The sequence below is a fragment of the Nomascus leucogenys genome, chromosome 21 (assembly GCF_006542625.1).
Source record: "Nomascus leucogenys isolate Asia chromosome 21, Asia_NLE_v1, whole genome shotgun sequence".
NCBI classification, from domain to species: domain Eukaryota; kingdom Metazoa; phylum Chordata; class Mammalia; order Primates; family Hylobatidae; genus Nomascus; species Nomascus leucogenys.
The window spans coordinates 50,490,977-50,510,902 of NC_044401.1; the positions used below are offsets into that span (position 1 = coordinate 50,490,977).

Below are 19,926 nucleotides of genomic sequence, written 5' to 3' on the forward strand. Positions count from 1 at the left end.
TGCGCTATGTAGTTTCAAAACGAAGTCTAAGGAAATTATAGGCATCCACCCTATGGTATATTAAGCAGTCACTAAAAATGATAAAGGTGGTGGCTATGTAGAAATATTCACATCATAGTGTTCAGCAATCAAGAAGGGGTGCAGAGCTGTTTCCACACCCTGATATACTGTGTAAAAAGTGAGCAAAGGAGAAACCTCAAAGAAAACAGGACAACATGCAGAGTGGCTGTGTCACAAGTATAGAATTAGGAATGAACTGTTAATCTTTTTGTTTCTATTTTCTAAAATCTATCATGATCAATGTACTTCTAAAACTAAACTCAATTTAATAAATATAAAAATTATATATGGGAGGTGGGCACGGTGGCTCATGCCTATAATCCCAGCACTTTGGGAGGCTGAGGCGGGCAGATCACCTGAGGTCAGGAGTTCAAGACGAGCCTGACCAACATGGAGAAACCCTGTCTCTAGTAAAAATACAAAAATTAGCTGGGTGTGGTGGCGGGCGCCTGTAATCCCAGCTACTCAGGAGGCTGAGGCACGAGAATCGCTTGAACCCAGGAGGCAGAGGGTGCAGTGAGCCGAGATCGCGCCACTGTACTCCAGCCTGGGCAACAAGAACAAAACTCCGTCTCAAAAAAAAAAAAGTTACATCGGGGTTCTCTAGTCTGTTCCATGTATCCTATTTTTAATGCAAGTACTATGCTGATTTGGTGACTAAAACTTCGTAGTAAATTTTGAAGTCAGGTAGTGTGATGCTTCCAGCTTTGTTCTTTTTGTTCGGGATTGCTTTGGCTGTTGGAGGTCTTTTGTGGTTCCATATAAATCTTAAGACTTTTTTTCTATTTTTGTGAAGAACGTCATTGGTATTTTGATAGGGATTGTATTGGATTTATAAATTGCCTTGGGTGGTACTGTCATTTTAGCAATATTAGTTCTTCTTATCCATGAGCATGGAACATCTTCTCATTTTTGTCTGTGTCCTCTTCAATTTCTTTCATCAGTGTTTTATGGTTTTCCTTGTATAGATCTCTCACTTCTTTGGTTAAACTGATTCCTAGGTATTTTATATTCTTTGTAGCTATGATAAATGGGATTGCTTTCTTGATTTCTTTTTTAGATTGTTCACTTTGGGTATATGGAAACGTACTGATTTTCGTATGCTGACTTTGTATTCTGCAACTTTGCTGAATTTGTTTATCAGTTCTATTAGTTTCTTGGTGGAGTCTTTAGCTTTTTCTGAGTATAAGATTTTGTCGGCTTTTACATCAGCACTTTAATATCAGCACTTAGGGCCAAGGATGAGGGATCACTTGCACCTACGAGTTTGAGATCAGCCTAGGCAACATGGCAAAACCCCATCTCTATGAAAAATACAAAAATTAGCTGGATAGGGTGGCAGGTGCCTGTGGTCCCAGCTAATTGGGAGACTGGGAGGATCATTTGAGCTTGGGAGGTCAAGCCTGCAGTAAACTCTGATTGCACCACTGCACTCCAGCCTGGGTGACAGAGTAAAACCCTGTCTCAACAAACAAACAAATAAACGAAAAACAAAACAAAAAACAGATCTTGTTGTCTGTGAACCCAGATATAAATCCACACAATCACAGCCAACTCATCTTTGACAAAGGTGCCAAGAACATACACTGGGGAAAGGACAGTCTCTTCCATAAATGGTGCTGGGAAAACTGAATAACTATATGCAGAAGAATGAAACTAGACCTCTATCTATCACTATACACAAAAGCCAAATCAAAATGGATTAAAGACTTAAATCTAAGACCTCCAACTATGAAGCAACTAGAAGAAAACATTGGGGAAATACCCTGGAACATTGGACTAGGAGAAGATTTTCTGCACAAGACCTCAAAAGTACAGGCAACCAAAGTGAAAATAGACAAATGGGACTACATCAATCTAAAAGGTTTCTGCACAGCAAAGGAAACAATCAACGAAGAGACAACCCACAGAATGAGAGAAAATACGTACAACCTATTCATCTGACAAAGGATTAACAACCAAAATATATAAGGAGCTCACACAACTCAAATAGCAAAAAAAGCCCAAATAATCCGATTTAAAAATGGGCAAAAGATCTAAACAGATATTTCTCTAAAGAAAACATACAAATAGTCAATAGGTATATGAAAAAAGCTCAACATCCAATCATCAGAGAAATGCAAATCAAAACTACAACAAGGTATCATCTCACCCCTGTTAAAATGGCTTTTATCAAAAAGACAGGCAATAAGAGATGTTGGCAAAGATGCAGAGAAAAGGGAACCCTTGTCAGCGAGAATGTAAAATAGTACAGCCACTATGGAGAACAGTATGAAGGTTCCTAAAACACTAAAAATAGAACTACTGGGAAGATCACTTGAGGCCAAGAGTTCAAGACCAGTCTGGGCAACATAGCAAGATCTCATATCTTAAAAAAAAAAAAAAAAATTAGCTGGACCTGCGCCTGTGGTCTCAGCTACTAAGGAAGCTGAGGCAGGAGGATCACTTGAGCCCAGGAGGTCAATCCTGCAGTGAGCCATGACTGTGTCACTGCACTCCAGCCTGGGTGACAGAGTGAGACCCTGTCTCAAAAAAAGATAAAAAAAAAAAAAAAAAAAGAACTAACAAGTGCTCTAGCAATTCCACTACTGATTAGATATTTAAAAGAAAGAAAACTAAATATATCAAAAAGATAGCTGCACCCCCTTGTTTTTCGCAGCACTATTCACAATAACTAAAGTATGGATTCAACCTAAGTACACCTCAACAGATGAATGGATAAAGAAAATGTGGCGTATATACACAATGGAATAGTATTCAGTCATAAAAAGGATGAAATCTTCTCATCTGCAGCAACACAGATGGAACTGGAAGTCATTCTGTTAAGTGAAATAAACCAAGCACAGAAAGACAAATACTGCATGTTCCCACTCACATGTGGTAGCTAAAAAAGTGGGTCTCATGAAGATAGTAAGTAGGCTGGTGGTTACCAGAGGTGGGAAGGGGGTGGCAATGAAGACAGGATGATTAATGGCTACAGATGTACGTTTTGATAAAAGAAATAAGGCCAGCCACGGTGGTTCACACCTGTAATCCCAGCACTTTGGGAGGCAGAGGCAGGTAGATCACCTGAGGTCAGGAGTTCGAGACCAACCAGGCCAACATGGTGAAACCCTGTCTCTACTAAAAATACAAAAATTAGCCAGGTGTGATGGCCGGTGCCTGTAATCCCAGCTACTCGAGAGGCTGAGGCAGGAGAATCGCTTGAACCTGGGAGGCAGAGGTTGCAATAAGCTGAGATTGTACCACCATTGCACTCCAGCTTGGGCAACAGAGACTCTGTCTCAAAAAAAAAAAAAAAAAAGAAAGAAAAGAAAGAGAAATAAGACCGAATATTAGATAAATCAGTATAGCAACTATAGTTTACAATAATGGATTGTACATTTTGAAATAGCTAGAAGAGGCCAGGCATGGTGGCTCACACCTATAATGCCAGCACTTTGGGAAGCCAAGGCCGGAGGGCTACTTGAAGTCAGGAGTTCAAGACTAGCCTGGGCAATATAGTGAGACTCCGTCTTTACAAAAAATTTGAAAGGTTGGCTGGGCTTGTTGGTGCATCACTGTAGTTCCAGGTATTTGCTGAAGCAGAAAGATTGCTTGATCCCAGGAGTTCCAGGCTGCAGTGAGCTATGGTCATGTCACTGCACTCCAACCTGGGTGACAGAGTCAGACTCTGCCTCTAAAAAATAAATAAATAATAAATAAATAAATAAACAAAATAACTAGAAGAGAATAATTTGAATGTTTTCAGCATAAAGACAAATATTTAAGGTGACACATATTCCAAGTACACTGATTTGCTCTTTACAAATTATATAAACATATTAAATGATCACATACCCTGAAACTATGTACACCTATGATGCATTTTTTAATAAATTAAAGAATAAAAATTTATAAAGAATATAAGGTTTCTTTCTCACAAGAAAAATATTTTATCTTCAAATATATTTGCTCTTGCATGAGGCCTAGCTCTACAGTTTTAAGTACACGGCTGGAGTGGGGGCGGGTAATCCTGAAACCACCTTGAGCTGTGGAGCAATGCATATTGGGAAAATCCTAGGGTCAGAGATCATGCACTCTTGCCCAAATGGAGAGGTTCAAATCACCCTCAACACTCAGGAAAGATGATTCCTCTACCTTGTTGGATTGTCTCCCTGATGGGGAGCTCACTATGGGGCAAGACATTTCATCCCACTGCTGGTCAGTTTTCTTTCTTTCTTTTCTTTTTTTTTTTTGAGATGGATTTTTGCTCTTGTTGCCCAGTCTGGAGTGCAATGGCACGATCTCGGCTCACTGCAACCTCTGCCTCCCGGGTCCAAGTGATTCTCCTGCCTCAGCCTTCTGAATACCTGAGATTACAGGCACCTGCTGCCACGCCTGGCTAAATTTTTGCATTTTTAGTAGAGACAGGGTTTCACCATGTTGGCCAGGCTGGTCTCAAACTCCTGACCTCAGGTGATCTGCCCGCCTCGGCTTCCCAAAGTGCTGGAATTACAGGCATGAGCCACCGCGCCTGGCCTGCTGGATAGTTTCTACTGCTGGGAAGATCTTCTTTAGGCCAGATGCAGTGGTTCACATCTGTAATTCCAGCGCCTTCAAAGGCCGACACGGGAAGATTGCTTGAGCTTAAGAGTTGGATGGAGACCAGCCTGGGCAACATGGCGAGACTCTGCAAAAAATATAAAAATTCTCCAGGCATGGTGGTGCACGCCTATAGTTCCAGCTACTTGGGATGCTGAGGTGGGAGGATCACTTGAATCTGGGAGGTCGAGACTGCAGTGAATTGTGATAGTGCCACTGCACTCCAGCCTGTGTGATAGAGCTAGACCATGTCTCAAAAAAAAAAAATAATAAAATAAATAAAGGTCTTTTGTATATAAGGATTGAAAAGTAGAAAGTGCCTGAGAGAGAGGATGGCCAGCCCTTCCTCCAGGAAGCCTTTCTGGCCTTCTCTCCCCAAGTGAAAGCCAGAGGCTTTTCTACTCCTCCCTGCAGGGGAACAGTGAGGGGTAGAAAAGAGGACAGGGAGGTGGGATGGGACAGAGAGAGGGAAACGGGGACAGAGAGAAAAAGAAAAACAAGGAAACAGATCCAGTGAACAGATATGAGAGAGAGGGAGAAAGAAAGAGAAAGAGAGAGAGATAGAAGGGGAGAATGGGAGGAAGAGAAGGAGGGAAGGAGGGAAGGAGGGAAGGAGGGAGGGGGCATGAAGGGAGAAGGAATAAGGGCTCCAGGGTGAGATGTAGAGACTGAGAGACCCCCTCGCACTGTGCCTCCAACATCTGCCCAGAGGCGTGAGCCTGCACCATCAGACAAGGAGAGCAGATGTGGAGTTTAAAAAGGTCCGTGCTTCCTGAACACCTCATCCTGTCCTGTGCTGACCTCCTGCTGATAGCCTGCTCTGCCCGGAACTATGGGGAGGGCACACGGAGGATGGCCCACCCTGGCTTGCAGTCCCAAGGAGGGAGGATGAGCTGGTTCCTGCCCGAGACTGGCCAGCCCCAGTCCAGCACAATTCAAGGTCTTGGGAAACCTCTAGCCCCAACGTGAATGTCAGAAACCCTCGAGGGGCTGAGTCTTAAACTAATGAATGGACTCTCTGGGATAAAGGTATATGTGTTCCTATGACGAGGCCACATAGCTAAGCCATAAAGAGAAACTGAATGTCCTTGTACAGAAGCTATCAGAGCCTTTCCTGAAAGGATGGCCATCACCAACATGACTCATTTCAAAAACTAGAGTGTAATCAGAATTGCCACAAACATCCGTTCTTAAAACTCATGCATTGGCTGGAAGTGCTGAGTGACAGTCTCACCATCCATCACTCCCTGAAAGGGTTCTGCTGTCCCATCAACTCATCAACTTGGGCCTATCATCACACCTGGGGGTCCTGGCAGCCATCTGAGAGGGAGGAAGTGGGTAGGAGGCACCCATCCTCATTCCTGTACTCATTCAGCAAATATTCGGAGTGCCTGCTTTGCACCAAGCCCGGAGGAAACAGTGGGAGCATGGAGAGATGCACTTCTGCCCTCAGAGAGTTTGCAGTCTGGGTAATTGTTCCAAAGCCATGAGTAAAAAGATTATTTCAACACAGGGGCCTATGTTGTGATGGGGAAAAGCATAGGACCCAGCAAACCAGAGAAGGGAGACCTGGCTTGGCTGAGGGAAAGCCTTCCAAGGAGGCAGTGCCTATGTCGAGACAAGAGGTAAGCATCCCAGGCAGAAGGGATGGCAGGTGCAAAGGTCCTGAGGCAGAAGAGGAGCTGAGGGGTGGAGTACAGTTCAGGCGGAGTGTGTGGCCGTGTGTGCAATGATCGTGTAACGCTGAGAATATACTGAAAACCATGAAATTTTACACTTTGAAGGGGTGAAATATACAATATGAGATTTATATCTCAATGAAGCTGTTAAAAAAAACTGGGTAAGGAAGTCACAGATTGAGAGAATATGCACAATCCCCAGATCTGAAGGTGGACTTGTGTCCAGAATACTTAAAGAGCTTCTAAGAGCAATACAAATAAGATATCTCAATTAAAAAAAAAAAGCAAAAGAAACATTCAAAAGCATTCCCAAATGGCTAATAAACAGAACAAAGGATTCAATTTTATTAATCATCAGGGAAATGCAAATTAAGCCACAGGGAGACACCACTACACAATCGGCAGAATGGCCACGAGTACAAAGGCCGACAATACCAACATGTTGGCAAGAGTGTGGAACAAACACTGGTCTCATACACTGGAGGGGAAATATATTGTTTTGACCTCTTCGTTAACCTATCTGGCAGTTTCTAGTAAAGCTACGTCTATGTTTATCCTGTGACCCCACAATTCCTCTCCTGGGTAAATACCAAGGAGAAATGACTTCAGGTGTTTATGGTGACGTTCACAGCAGCTTTCTAACAGCCCAAACTGGAAGCCATCCACGTGTTCATGCACAGGAGCACAGACAACCCGACTATGGGCTATCCCTACCAAAGAACACTGATACCCATGAACAGCTGGCTAAATCTCACAGACTGTTGCACTAAAGCAGCCAGACACATAACAGTACATAATTTATGATTCCATTCCATCCAAGAACAAGCTAAACCAATCTCATGTGACAGAGAGCAAAACAGTGGTAACCTTTGGGAGGATATGACAGGAATTTTCTAGGATGATGGAAATGTTCTATCTGGGCGAGAGTTACAAGTGTACAAACATACGCCCCTGGGGGAGGGAAGACAAGCAAGGGCTCCCCATTTTTTTCACCTATCCTCCAAACTCTTCGTGGCCCCTCCTACCCTCAGCACCAAGTTAAACTCCTTGGCCTGGTGACCATGTCCCTGCAGGAGCTGGTGCAGCTACCTCTGCAGCTTACTGCTCACTTCTGTGTAACAGTGGTTCTGCAATTTGAGTGTGCATCCAAATTACCTGCCAGGCTTAGGAAAACCGATTGCTGCCCACCCTCCATTCCGCCTGAGTTTCCATTCAGCAGGTCTTGGCTGGGGCAGGGTAATTTTCATTTCTCACAATTTCCCAGGTGATGCTGACGCTGCTGGTCTGAAGACTATGCTTTGAGAACTACTGCTTTCTATGAATCCTCTTCTCCGGCCTCTGTGTCTTTGTTCTGCACTTCCATCATCCAATATACATCTTGCTGATCTTTCAAAGCTACTTTAAAGACCACCTCCTTCATGGGGCCCTCCTGGGTTACTTCAGCAGTCAGTCTAAGGGCCTCTCAAGTGTCCTACTCCAGAAATTTGGGGTCACATCCTGAAGGGAGCTACTCTAATCTCAGAAATGTCTTTGAAGTCTATTATTTTAACTTAAAAAAAATGCATATTTTACATTAGTCTCTGAAATATATCCGTATCTAGTTTAATTTATTTAACATTATGTATCTGGAGCAAAATGGAGGTTTTTAGAAAATACGCCATGTTTAGCCAGAGGACTTTGGCCCTCCTGGGCACCTACTGCACAGCTGGGGCTGGGTTACATGTATGCCAGTCTGAAAAAGCAACAAAATATTGCATTGTCAGACTATTCACGTATCCTGCATGTTTCTGTTACCTCCCCTCTAACTAAGAGAGAGCAGTGTGCCTCATTCACTTGTTTTCGACTTCAGATTTGTTCACGACTGTGCTTAATGTCTGGTACGTCAATGATTAGGCTGTTACAGATCAATTAAGTAAAAATCTCCGAGGGCGGAACCTGAGCATCTGTGGTTTTTTTTTTTTTTTTTTTTTTTTGAGAAAGGATCTCACTCTGTCACCCAGGCTGGAGCACAGTGGTATGCTCATAGCTCACTGCAGCCTCAAACTCCTAAGCTCAAGTGATCCTCCCACCTCAGCCTCCCAAGTAGCTGGGATTATAGGCATGAGCCACCATGTCTGGCTAAAAAAAAATTTTTTTTTTTTTTTTAGTGATGGGGTCTCACTGTGTCCCAGGCTGGTCTCAAACTCCTGGCCTTAAACAATCTTCCCGCCTTGGTCTCCCTAAGTGTTGGGACTTCAGGTGCGAGCCACCATACCGGGCCTAAATGTGCCACTCTTAACTGGCCTCTGGGCCTTTGCAAATGTTGATCCCGTTGCCAGGCACAGCCTTCTTCACTGCACCCTCACCTGGCTATTCAACACATTTTCCTCTGGGCATCTCTCTCTAACTCCAAGAAGACTGGGCTGGATGCCTCCTTCAAGCCCCTAAACCTCCGTATAGCCCCCACCACTGCGTTACTATTGTTCTTTTTCATGCCAATCTTTCTCTCTAGACCATCAGTGCCTTGAGGGCAGAGACCTTCCCTGCCGTCACTCCCTGATACGTCACCCAGACCAGGTGCTCAGGAAGATTATTTTCTTATTTTAATTTTTTTTTTTTTTTTTTTAGGGACAAGGTCTTGCTATGTTGCTCAGGCTGGAATGCAGTGGCTATTCACAAGTACGATCAAGGTACACTGCAACCTGAGCTCAAGTGATTCTCCTGCCTCAGCCTCCCAAGTAGCTAAGACTACAGGCATGCACCCCCATGCCTGGCAGGAATGTTTTTTTGACTGAAGAAAGGATAGGACTGCTGGGAGGAGAACTTGCTCCACCATCACTCATTCACTGGATACATACTGAGCATCAGCTGTGTACCAGGCATCATAAGCCACTGGGAACAAGGGTACGGGTCCAGCTCTTTGCCCTCAAGGAGCTCAGAGTTTAGTGATGAAGGCAGACAGCAAACAAGCACCTAAAAAGAGCCCCAAAACACATGACGCAAAACCTGACAACTGACGGAGAGACATACAACCCAATAATCATGGCTGAGAGGTCAATACGCCTCTCTTAACAATGGACAAAAAGTGAGGATGCAGAAGACTCAACAGGATCCGTCAGCTTGACCTACGCAGCATCCACAGAACACCCCAACCAACGAGAGCAGAGGGCCCATCCTTCTCAAATACACATGGAACATTCTACAGGTAGGCTAGGGTGTATGCTGGGCCATAAAATACATTTAAATAAATTTAAAAGGACTGAAACCATACAAAATATGTTTTCCAACCACAATGGGATTAGCAGAAGGATAAATTAGACATCAGCAGCAGGAGATGTGGGAAACACTCAAATACTTGGAAGTTACACGACACAGTTTTAAATAATCCATAGGTCAAAGAAGAAATCACACAGGGGATTATTAATAGAAAGTATTGTGAGCTGCATGAAAATGAAAACACAACATAACCAGTCACAAATACATAAATTAGGTAATTTCAAACAGGGAAAGGTGGTGTGAAGAAAACGAGGTGTGCGACAGAGTGCAGAGGAGGGAAGTACACCCACAGCATGTCACCCTCCCTGTGTCCACACCCTTGCCACAGCCTCATCGGAGGGGAGAACACGTCCCTGCCCCTTATGCCTTTGGGCCTGGCCATGGCACCTGCTGCTGCCACTGGGGTGTGTGTGGAAAGGATGATGTGCCAGTTGTGAACTTGATTCTAAGAAGCCCTCTGCTGTTTCTCCTGCCATCGCCATGGGAAGAGCTTCCCAGGGTACGTGCTGCCCCTTCAGCCTAGGCCCCAGGATGAACACATAAGAAGCAGAGCCACCAAGATGAACCCAGCTTTCACTCAGCTTCCTCTGCAACTAGGAGTACCCAAGGATATGAAAGGAGAAGTTTGACAAGTGGAGCTTTCAAGGGGACTAACCCAGCTGAGAGGCATGACCTGTTGCTTTTCTACCTTTCTCCTTCTTTCTGCCTGGGATATAGATGCAATGGTTAGAGCTGCAGCAGCCATCCTGTATTCATGAGAAACCTTGGAAATGGATGCTGCAGAAGGAACTTTAGTCCCTGAGACTGTGTGGAGTTGCCAAATTTGACCTGGATCTCCTGCTTCTGGATTTATTTCACATGAAAGAAGAATCTCTAAATTACTTAAGTCATCGTAATTGAGTTTTTGTTACTAGCAGTCAAACACAATTCCTAACCAACACAGAATGTTTAGGAAAAACTTCTGTAGTAGACTGTCTTTTCCAAAAATACCCACAACAATATCTCCTATCTCAATGGTCTTTACACAATGTGAGCTTAATATTCCTCCCATTGAATAGGAGAGACTATGTCCCCTCCCATTGAACCTGGGTAGACCTTTGTGACTGTCTTAACTCATAGGGTATGGTGGAAGTGGTGCTATAGGACTTCCAAGGCCAGATCATAAAAATGCCATGCACTTCTACCTGCTCAAGAGGGACACTTACTCTTAGAACCCAGCCACCATGCTGTGCAGAAGCCCAAACTCACGTAGGCAGAGACCACATGGAGTGGCCACAGACAAGTGTTCTGGCCAACCTTCCAGTTTAAGTCTCGGACAACAGGCAGGCTCAACCACCTGATGTGTGAGTGAAGATGTAGGGAGCCGAAGGCCCGTGGGACATGACCAACTTAGCATTCCGCTGGAGGCTATATGATCAAAGAGCAAACTGTTATCATGAATGCAGGATGTGGGCAAACTCACGACTGCGCCTGCCGACAGGAGGTTTGCTGGAGGCATTCACTCCCTGGCGCTGAGGTTATCTACCACGACATCTAGAGAAGGCAGTCTTGCAAGCCTACTCTGGAGCGAACAGCTGACCCCTTCTTCCACCTCCCTCCTATCTCTTTTGCCTAATAAATACAGAGGGCTGTGTAAAGCTCTGGGCCCTTGTCCACTAGAAGCAAGGTGCCCCCTGACCCCTTCTTCCAAATATACTCTTTTGTCTACTATGTAACCCGCACAGACCTAGGGGGACTGAACAAAGGGGGCGAACGCGGGAATAAAAGAGACAAAAGAGTATATTTGAAAGAAGGGGTCACCTTGCCTCTAGTGGACAAGGGCCCTGAGCTTTACACAGCCCTCTGTATTTATTAGGCAAAAGAGATAGTGAGGAGGGAGGTGGAAGAAGGGGTCAGCTGTTCGGTCCAGAGTAGGCTTGCAAGACTGCCTTCTCTAGATGTCGTGGTAGATAACCTCAGTGCCAGGGAGTGAATGCCTCCAGCAAAGTTTTTGTTTGCAGTGCAGCCATGAGTTTGCCCATATCCTGCATTCATGACAAACAGTTTGCTGTTTGATCATATAGCCTCCAGTGGAATGCTGAGTTGGTCACTTCCCATGGGCCTTCAGCTCCCTACATGAAGACACTAGGAGCTGGGATCACCCAGCTCCTAGCCATCAGGTCACCCCCAGTCTTTGAGTCTTCCAGCTGAGGCCCCAGACATCATGGAACAGAGACCAACTCCCACCACCATGCCCTGTCCAAATTTCTAATCCAGAGAATCTGTGAGCATAACAACATGCTTGTCTTATGCCACTAAGTTCTGGGGCACCACTAGTTTGAAGTGGTAACACTTGAACTGAGACCTGAACGGGAAGATCAGGGGTAGGACATTCCAGTAGAGGGAAGAGCAAAACTGTGAGATGTGAATGCATTCGTAGTATCTGAAGAACAGTAAGAAGGCCAGTGTGGCTGAAGGCAGTGATGAAGTAAATGGTAAAGGAGGTACTGCCAGAGAGGTGGACAGGGGCCCCGTCATGTGGGCCTCCTGTGTGAGGAAACTTCTCCTGGGGCAGGATGGTGACAACTTCCAGAGTTATCTCCCAATCAGCAAACTGGCTTCTGAACAGGCCTTCTGAATGCCTTAGCCCAAAGGAGGGCTTGGTAGGAACTTTTGGCTTCTTCTAGGAGAGACTTCTTTTAGATGAAAAAACAGAGGATAGAAGGTTTCCAGGCACCGCACCTGTTCAAAATCTCTAGCTGTTCACCATATACAAGGAAAGGCATAAGCTCCTTGGCCCAGCATTTTTGGTACTTCTCGATCTGGTCCTAGCCTTATTTGGGGATCCATTACTTGATCCCTGATCCTACCTCCTACCTGGCTTTCCAAAATTTTCTATGTTCTAACCATGTGTGATGATGTGTCATTCTCCAAACATACCATGAGCCCCATGAGCCTGTGAGCATTTGCTCATGCTGACTCCCTTACTTTACACGCCCTCTTCCACCACTACCCTGGCCTGGTGAACTCCCTGAGAGTCCATCTCAATGGCACCTCTTCCGCAAACCTTCCTGCATATGTCTTTCCCTCTCTCACGCCCCTGCAGATTCTGCATAAAACTACAGTTCTGCAAATTATACTTACACAGAGTAATGAAAATTGTCTGTTCACATACTGATTTCTCCTCGCCACCTTCACCCTCTCTCCCTGCAAAAGGAAACCTACTCAAGGGTAGGTTCTGAGCCTTATTCAGCTTTGGGGCTCCAAGACCTATTTCAGTGCCTACAGTAAACATCCTGTGATGTTTCCAGAATGAATGGTCAATTCAGATGGATAGATGAATGGATGGATTGCTGGTTGGATGGGTAGATGAGGAACAGACGGATGGTTGGATAGGTGGGTAGACATCTGAGTAGTAGATTAATTGGGAGTGAATGAGTGCATGGTTGTGTCACTTGATGCATTAATAGATGCAATGACAGATGAGTGGGTGAAAGGCTGGCTGGCTAGGTGGATGGGTAGAGACTGACAGATGGGCAGGTGAGGAACGTTCTTATGACTGGGTTCCTGGAAGGATGGAAGGCAGCTGTTAAACCAGAAGTCAGTCAGCTTTTTCTGTAAGGGGCCAGATGATAAATATTTTAAGTTGTGTGAGCCACGTTTGGTCTCGGTTGCATATTCTCCTTTGTCTTTTTTCACAAATGTTTAAAAATGTAAACTCCATTCCTATGGAGCCCATAGGCTACACAAACCCAGGACTGTGGCCATCAGGATGACTAGAATTCATGGAAGCCATTGAGTTAGCTATAGCTACCATGTGACAAGCACAGGGCTGCACCTCAAACACAGAAGGCCACTCCCCGCCCCCAACAACAATAGCACAATGAAGCCAGGACCTTTCCTGCTGGGGAGATTTGGGAGGCACCGTCAGCTCCTCCTCATCACTGGACAGCCTTGGGATCTCAACAGCACCAGTCTCTAAGAGGAAATTCTGAAGAACTTGCCAAGCTTAGCAACCAGGGATAGATTCGAAGCCGGGGAGTGGTGAAGATTGCCCCAAAGTCTATGGGTCTCCTTTAAGACTCATGTCCCTAGCTAGGACCTGGAGTCACACTGTGAGATGTCTGCCCCCTCTATCCCTGTAAGCACTGATATGATAAAATATAGCTCCAGACCCCACGACTTCCTGCAACCAGCTTCTGAGTGGTGACTTTTTTTTTTTTTTTTTAAGACAGAGTCTCGCGCTGTCACCCAGGCTGGGGTGCAGTGGCACGATCTCCGCTCACTGCAACCTCCGCCTCCTGGGTTCAAGTGATTCTCCTGTCTTAGCCTCCTGAGTAGCTGGGACTACAAGCACCCACCACCATGCCTGGCTAATTTTTGTATTCTCAGTAGAGATGGGGTTTCACCATGTTGGCCAGGCTGGTCTCGAACTCCTGATCTCAGGTGATCAGCCCACCTCAGCCTCCCAAAGTGCTGGGATTACAGGCATGAGCCACTGCGCCTGGCCTGAGTGATGACTTTTATGGGCTCTCCCTTCACCCCATCCTTAGGATATTATTATGGATTACCAGGGGCTTCAATGTCTTTCCAACTGGCAGGAAGCAGAGCAAACATAGATGCAAGTTTCCCAGTTAAAACCCTCTTAAAAAGTCATAAAACAAAATTGTCCAGCCCCTCTGTCATGCTGTCAGCCCAGAAATAAGGGAGAGAGAAGAAAAAAAAAAATGGGAAACTGATTCTTCAGGCCTTTGCCAAATAGATCTTTTAGGTATAAAAGCTGAATGGGGGCTGGTACATTTCATACTTGAGGGCTTTGGGGTTCAAGAGTGCACACAAGGCTTTTAACCTGCGGGGACAAAAATGAGGGGCCGAGAGCACCAGACCAGAGTAGTGCTCTATCTACCCTCCTGGGGTCCTGGCTGCTATCAGCTCACGCAGGGATGTGATGCCAGGGTGACATTGCTGATAGGGACCTCAGCTGGGTTCAGCAAGAGGCCTGGTTTGGTGTTGAGTGTGCTGGTACACCCAGAGATGGTGCCTGCCCCATGGAGCTCCGAAGGCAGCCAGAAACACCCAGTGAATGCGAGGGGAGTGGCCTGGGAGCCAGGAGACCCGGCGCTTGTCCTGGCTCCACCACTGTGTGACGCGGGCCATGTCACCTCCTCTGGGCTTCCACATCACCACCTACAAAATGTCCAGGTGCACATTCTCAGCTCTGACATTCTTGAAGATGTTGAATGATTCAAAGCACCATAGAATCCAATGCTCAACCATGGCAAGAGTGCAAACTGCCCAGAGAGAGCTCAAAGGAGCAGGGAGCCTGAGTCCGCCATGGTCCCCTACTTCCCGAGTCTTTGCTGTGCCCTCTTCTCACGCTTCCCTATGGCCTAGCCCCAAACATCACCTCCTCAGGGAAGCCTGCCCAAGGTTGTTGGTCACCCCCCTCATCCGTCCCCTTTGCTGGCCAGAGAGCTCCTGGGGAAGGGCCCTGTCTGACCTGTCTTCCCATTCTCCAGTTCTTGTCACGCAGCGAGAGTTCAAAACAATGTCTACTGAACTGAATTGAGCTGACTGCAAAGGCACACTCTGCAAGCTGTCCTGTGAGTTACGAAGGGGAGCAGTGCCTGATGTTCAGGCTGTCCCCAAGTCTGGCCTCCTTTCCTCTGAAAGCCCAAAGGAGCCCCTCACCACCAGCTCAGGCACTACCGCCCTGACGCTAAGGAGACTGAGGAAGACTCTTGATACCCTCAGCTGCTCTGTCACCAGGCAGACACTTTCTCCATACGAACATGAACATCACACACACACAAGTACACAAACTCACATACACAAACTCACACATAGCAATGCCCAGAAACACTCCACTGTCCTCTTCCTACCTTTCTCAGCAAGAGGGCTAAGGAAACCTCAAACATCCTGCCCAAAACCTCAGACCATGCCCCCACGCACCCCATCCCTGAGCAAGGAGACGCATCCGCTGTCTGCCCCCGGAAGCACATTAATCAGGAGACGGACTTCCCTGAAAAGCCTCGGTGAGTGCTTGCCTGCTGCCAGGCCTCTGTTAATGGAAATCACCTCTGTCTCCACATTGCTTTCCTGCCTCTTATATCACAGACTTGTAAAAGGGCAATTAGTTTTGGACAATTAAAATGATTAACTCACCAGATTTAAGTGCTGGAGCATCTCCACGTATCTGCAGAGGGAAAGAGGGTTGAGGCTGCATTAATCCCCATCCTGTGTAAGCCCAGGAGGGTGACGTTTTGTTTATAAGCTCAAGGCCACAGGCAGCTCCTTGGGGACTCACGCTTTCTCTGAAGATAGCAGTTCCTGTGCGATGACAAGGGCTCTGGACTGTCCTTCCAGCTGTGGGAGGAAAGAGAGCAATCAGGTGGGACAGGCATCAGTGGTTTCTGGAAGAGGCCACCATGCTGCTGGAGGCAAGTTCCAAGCGTTTCTCAGACCATTTCCTGGCACTCATAACCTGTATGTTCTTCAACAACTTATTTAACCTCTCTGCACCTCAGTTTCCTCATCTGTAAATGTGGATTTTATTTTAAAAATGTATTTATTTTACTTGAGACAAGGTCGTGCTCTATTACCCAGGCTGGAGTGCAGTGGCATGATCTCAGTTCCCTGCAGACTCGAACTCTCAGGCTCAAGCGATGCTCCTACCTCAGCCTCCTGAGTAGCTGGGACTATAGGTATGTACCACTACACCTGGCTAATTTTTAAAATTTTTTGTAGAGACAGGGTCTCGTTACATTGACCAGTTCAAGGCTGGTCTTGAACTCCTGGGCTCAAGCAATCCACCCACCTTGGCCTCCCAAAGTGCTGAGATTATAGGTGTGAGCCACTGAGCCCAGCTGTAAATGCAGATTTTAACAGCACCTAACTCTGAAGGTTGTTGAGCTAATGCCCAGCATGGCACCTGGCATTTAGTAAATGCTCAATGGCCATGATGATGGCATGACCTTTATATCCCACTTCATGACCCCACCAATCTTGAGCAACCTGTGGTTCCCTGTACTGAGGAATTCTCTCTTTTCTCTTGCTTTTGTACATGCTGTTCCCTCAGTGTCCTTTCCCCCTCCTCTACCTGGCTAACTCACAGTCATCCTGTAAGACTTAGCTATGGCAGCACCTCCTCCAAGAAGCCTCTCCTGATCCTCCCCGCTCAACGGGCTGGGCTAGGCATCCTTTCTGAGCATCCCCCTCTCATGACACTTATCATTACTGTGAAACAATTACATCTCTCCAGGAGGACAGGGACCAGAAACTCCCACCTCTGCATGACCAGTGCTTAGCATATGGTAGTTCTCTTTGTTGACTGAAAGAGTGAGTGAGGAGTGAGTGAGTGAGTGAGCAAGCACACATTCATTCCCCTTCGGAAGCACTAACTCTGCAGGCTGACCTCAGATGGTGAGCTATTTAACCCATCTGAGCCCCAGTTTCCACACCTATGTGACCTGGAAATAGACTGAGATTATGTCTATAAACAGGAAGGATGGGCTGGGCTGAGACAGATGCCTGGGCCTTCTGCCACAAGCAGGCTCCTGCTAGGTGGCCCCAAACCTGCCAGATATCAGACACAACTAGTGGCTGGGATCCAGAAATGCAAAGACACGCTGTGGTGGCCTGACGAAATAGACAGGGGAGGCTGTGAATGTGCAGGCATAGCTGGCAGCGGGTGGCCCATGGCAGAGCAGAGGGCACTCAGCTGGGAACACCTGCCTCCTGGTACAACTCTACACAAATCACTTTCAAGGTCAAGCCTCAGTTTCCCCATATGTGGACAAACTAACTTCTAAATTCCCTTCTGTGCTAAACCTTGCGTGTTACTAAACTTAAGGAGCCACTCGTCAAGTGAGTGATCCACTCTAGTGATGAGAAAATCACTGCTGAGAAAGTCACTGCATAGTGTTGTGGTTAAAAGCATGGGCTCTGAGGCCAGGCACAGTGGCTCACGCCTGTAATCCCAGCACTTTGGGAGGCTGAGGCGGGTGGATCATGAGGTCAAGAGTTCGAGACCAGCCTGGCCAACACAGCAAAACCCTATCTCTACTAAAAATACAAAAAAATTAGCCAGGCATGGTGGCGGGCGCCTGTGATCCCAGCTACTCGGGAGGCTGAGGCAGGAGGTGGAGGTTGTAGTGAGCCGAGATTGCGCCATTGCACTCCAGCCTGGGCAACAGTGTGAGACTCCATCTCAAAAAAAAAAAAAAAAAGCATGGGCTTTGGAACTAGGCAGTTTCCTGCCTCTAACTCTTATTTGTTGAACAAGTCATTTAGCTCTCTGTGCCTCAATTTTCTTACCTGTGAAATGGGCACAATAGGAAAATAGTATCCAGCACATATGCATGTCATAAGGATCAGATGAGTGTCTATATAGAGAATCTCTCACACTTGGAACTGTGCCTGGCACATGGCAAGTACTATGGAATTATTGGCCATCATTATCCTTGTTGTTTTTGTCACTGAGGTGGTGCCAGGAACAAAACCAAGTAACCAGGGATAGAAGAAGGAAAAAAAAAATGTATAGAGTCGAGTAGGGGAAAGGCCTTAACTGCAAAATGAAGGCTGGGCCACTCCTCTGACAGTAGCAGCAGAGACAGTGGAAAGCAAATGGACTCTGGAATCAATCACATCCATTTCAAACCCAGCTCCAGCACTGTTTCATGGTATGACCTCTAGCGAGCCCCTGTCTCTGAGCCTCAGTGTTTTTGTCTGAGATCTGGTAGAGAATAACCAACCCGGTCTCACACACTGGCTTCTTGAGGATGCCTTCCTGACTCAGGGCCTCTGCATGTGCTGTTCCCTCTTCTTGCAATGCTCTTCCCCAGATCTTTTCACTTGTATTTTCTGGTTCTTTTAGGTCTCTGCTCAAAAGTCACAACCTCAGCACAGTCATCCATGACTGCCTGACCTAAAGAACACCCCAAATCATTTTCCAACCTGGGGTTTCTCCATCTTGGACTGCTGACATTCTGAAGAATAGTTTTTGCTGTAGAAGCTGTTCTTATGTATTTACAGGATAACTAATGGCATCCCTGGCTTCTACCCACTGGATGACAATAGGAGCCTCCACTCCCTCAACCCCCACTGTGACAACCAAAAATGTCTTTAGATACTGCCAAATGTCCTAGGGCTTGGGGTGGTGCAAAACGTCACCCCTGGTTAAGGGCCCCTGCCCCATCTTTATCCTGCTGCGCTTTTCATCAGAGCAGACACACACCAGAGCAGCCTGGGCTTTCCCCTCTGCACTCAGCCTTCCTCACTCTGGATCCTCAGAATGTCGCCACAATGGCACAAAGACAACTATGCTGGAAGTCAAGATGCCTGGATCCTCCCCCAAACAAGACCATGGGTGGCTGTGTGACCATGGGCGAGCCCCTCTCAGATGCCTCCGTTTCCTCCTCTGGCAAACAGGTGAGCGTTCCTATCCTGCCAGGATGAGATGAGATGATGGATGGCAGCCGTCACACCATACCCAAACTTCTGGAGTTGCCATCATTACCACTGTTACAATCTCCAAGCTGTCGAGGACAGGCTTTTGGTAGGGTCCAGACACGGGCCCCTCTGCACGTCCCACCCAGCCCCTCCTGCTAGACGTGCAGATTCTGGGTGGGACGCACGGGGCAGTCCTGCTTCAGTGACTCTGCGATGATGGATGTGTCTTCGCCAGGCGGCCAACGGGGAGGCCTGGCAGGCTGTATGCCCAAGGCACGCAGAAACTGCTTCTGGGCGTTGCCCAACTGGGCCATTTAATATAGATGTTTGTTTAACCAGGAAATGAACTCCGAGGCTGACGGCAGCGTCCAGGGACAGGCTTCTGGGAACAGGGCTCCTCCCAGGAGCGTGGGGGTTGGGGGTGCCAAGGCCCATGCTATTGCCATGGCATTTCTCAGACTGAAGCTATGGGTGTTAATATCAGGCCACCTGCCCCTGCCTGAGGCTGTCCCCAGGGCCACCGGCCTCCTCCCTGGTCCCCAGCAAACCAGCTGGTTCAACACTTGGCTATTCTGGGACCCGAGCAGGTCGGGAGGGGTAGTTCTTCCTCCAGGGAACCTCAGTGTTAGACAGTGGGTCACACAAAGAGTCAAGAATCTGGGTCCTCAGTCTCCATGGCTTAGTTTTTCCAACTGTAAAATTGGGTGCTCAGCCTCCTTCTAGGACATCAGTTCCCAAAATACAGCCTGAGAACCTCTGAGGTATGTAAGGTCCTCCCTTTTCCAACTACATATCTGTATGAACCTGGATATTATTCACTTAAGTCAACCAAAACAATTCCAACCAACTGAGTGGGGAAGCGGATAGGTGAATCCAGTTACCTTCTGTTCAGCCAGACATTAATATTTGTAAAATTGTA

The 19,926-nt window shown here is 46.8% G+C and overlaps 1 protein-coding gene across 1 annotated transcript in view; it reads right to left on the reverse strand.

Moving 5' to 3' along the window:
• The window catches only part of FGD5 (FYVE, RhoGEF and PH domain containing 5), a 124,317-nt gene that overhangs the window by 36,752 nt on the left and 67,639 nt on the right, over positions 1-19,926 (reverse strand). Inside the window, exons 4-5 of the mRNA XM_030801878.1 lie at positions 15,865-15,923; positions 15,723-15,753 (exon numbers count right to left, since the gene is read on the reverse strand). Of these exons, the coding sequence (XP_030657738.1) occupies positions 15,723-15,753; positions 15,865-15,923 (90 nt within the window). The remainder of the gene's footprint in view (positions 1-15,722; positions 15,754-15,864; positions 15,924-19,926) is intronic.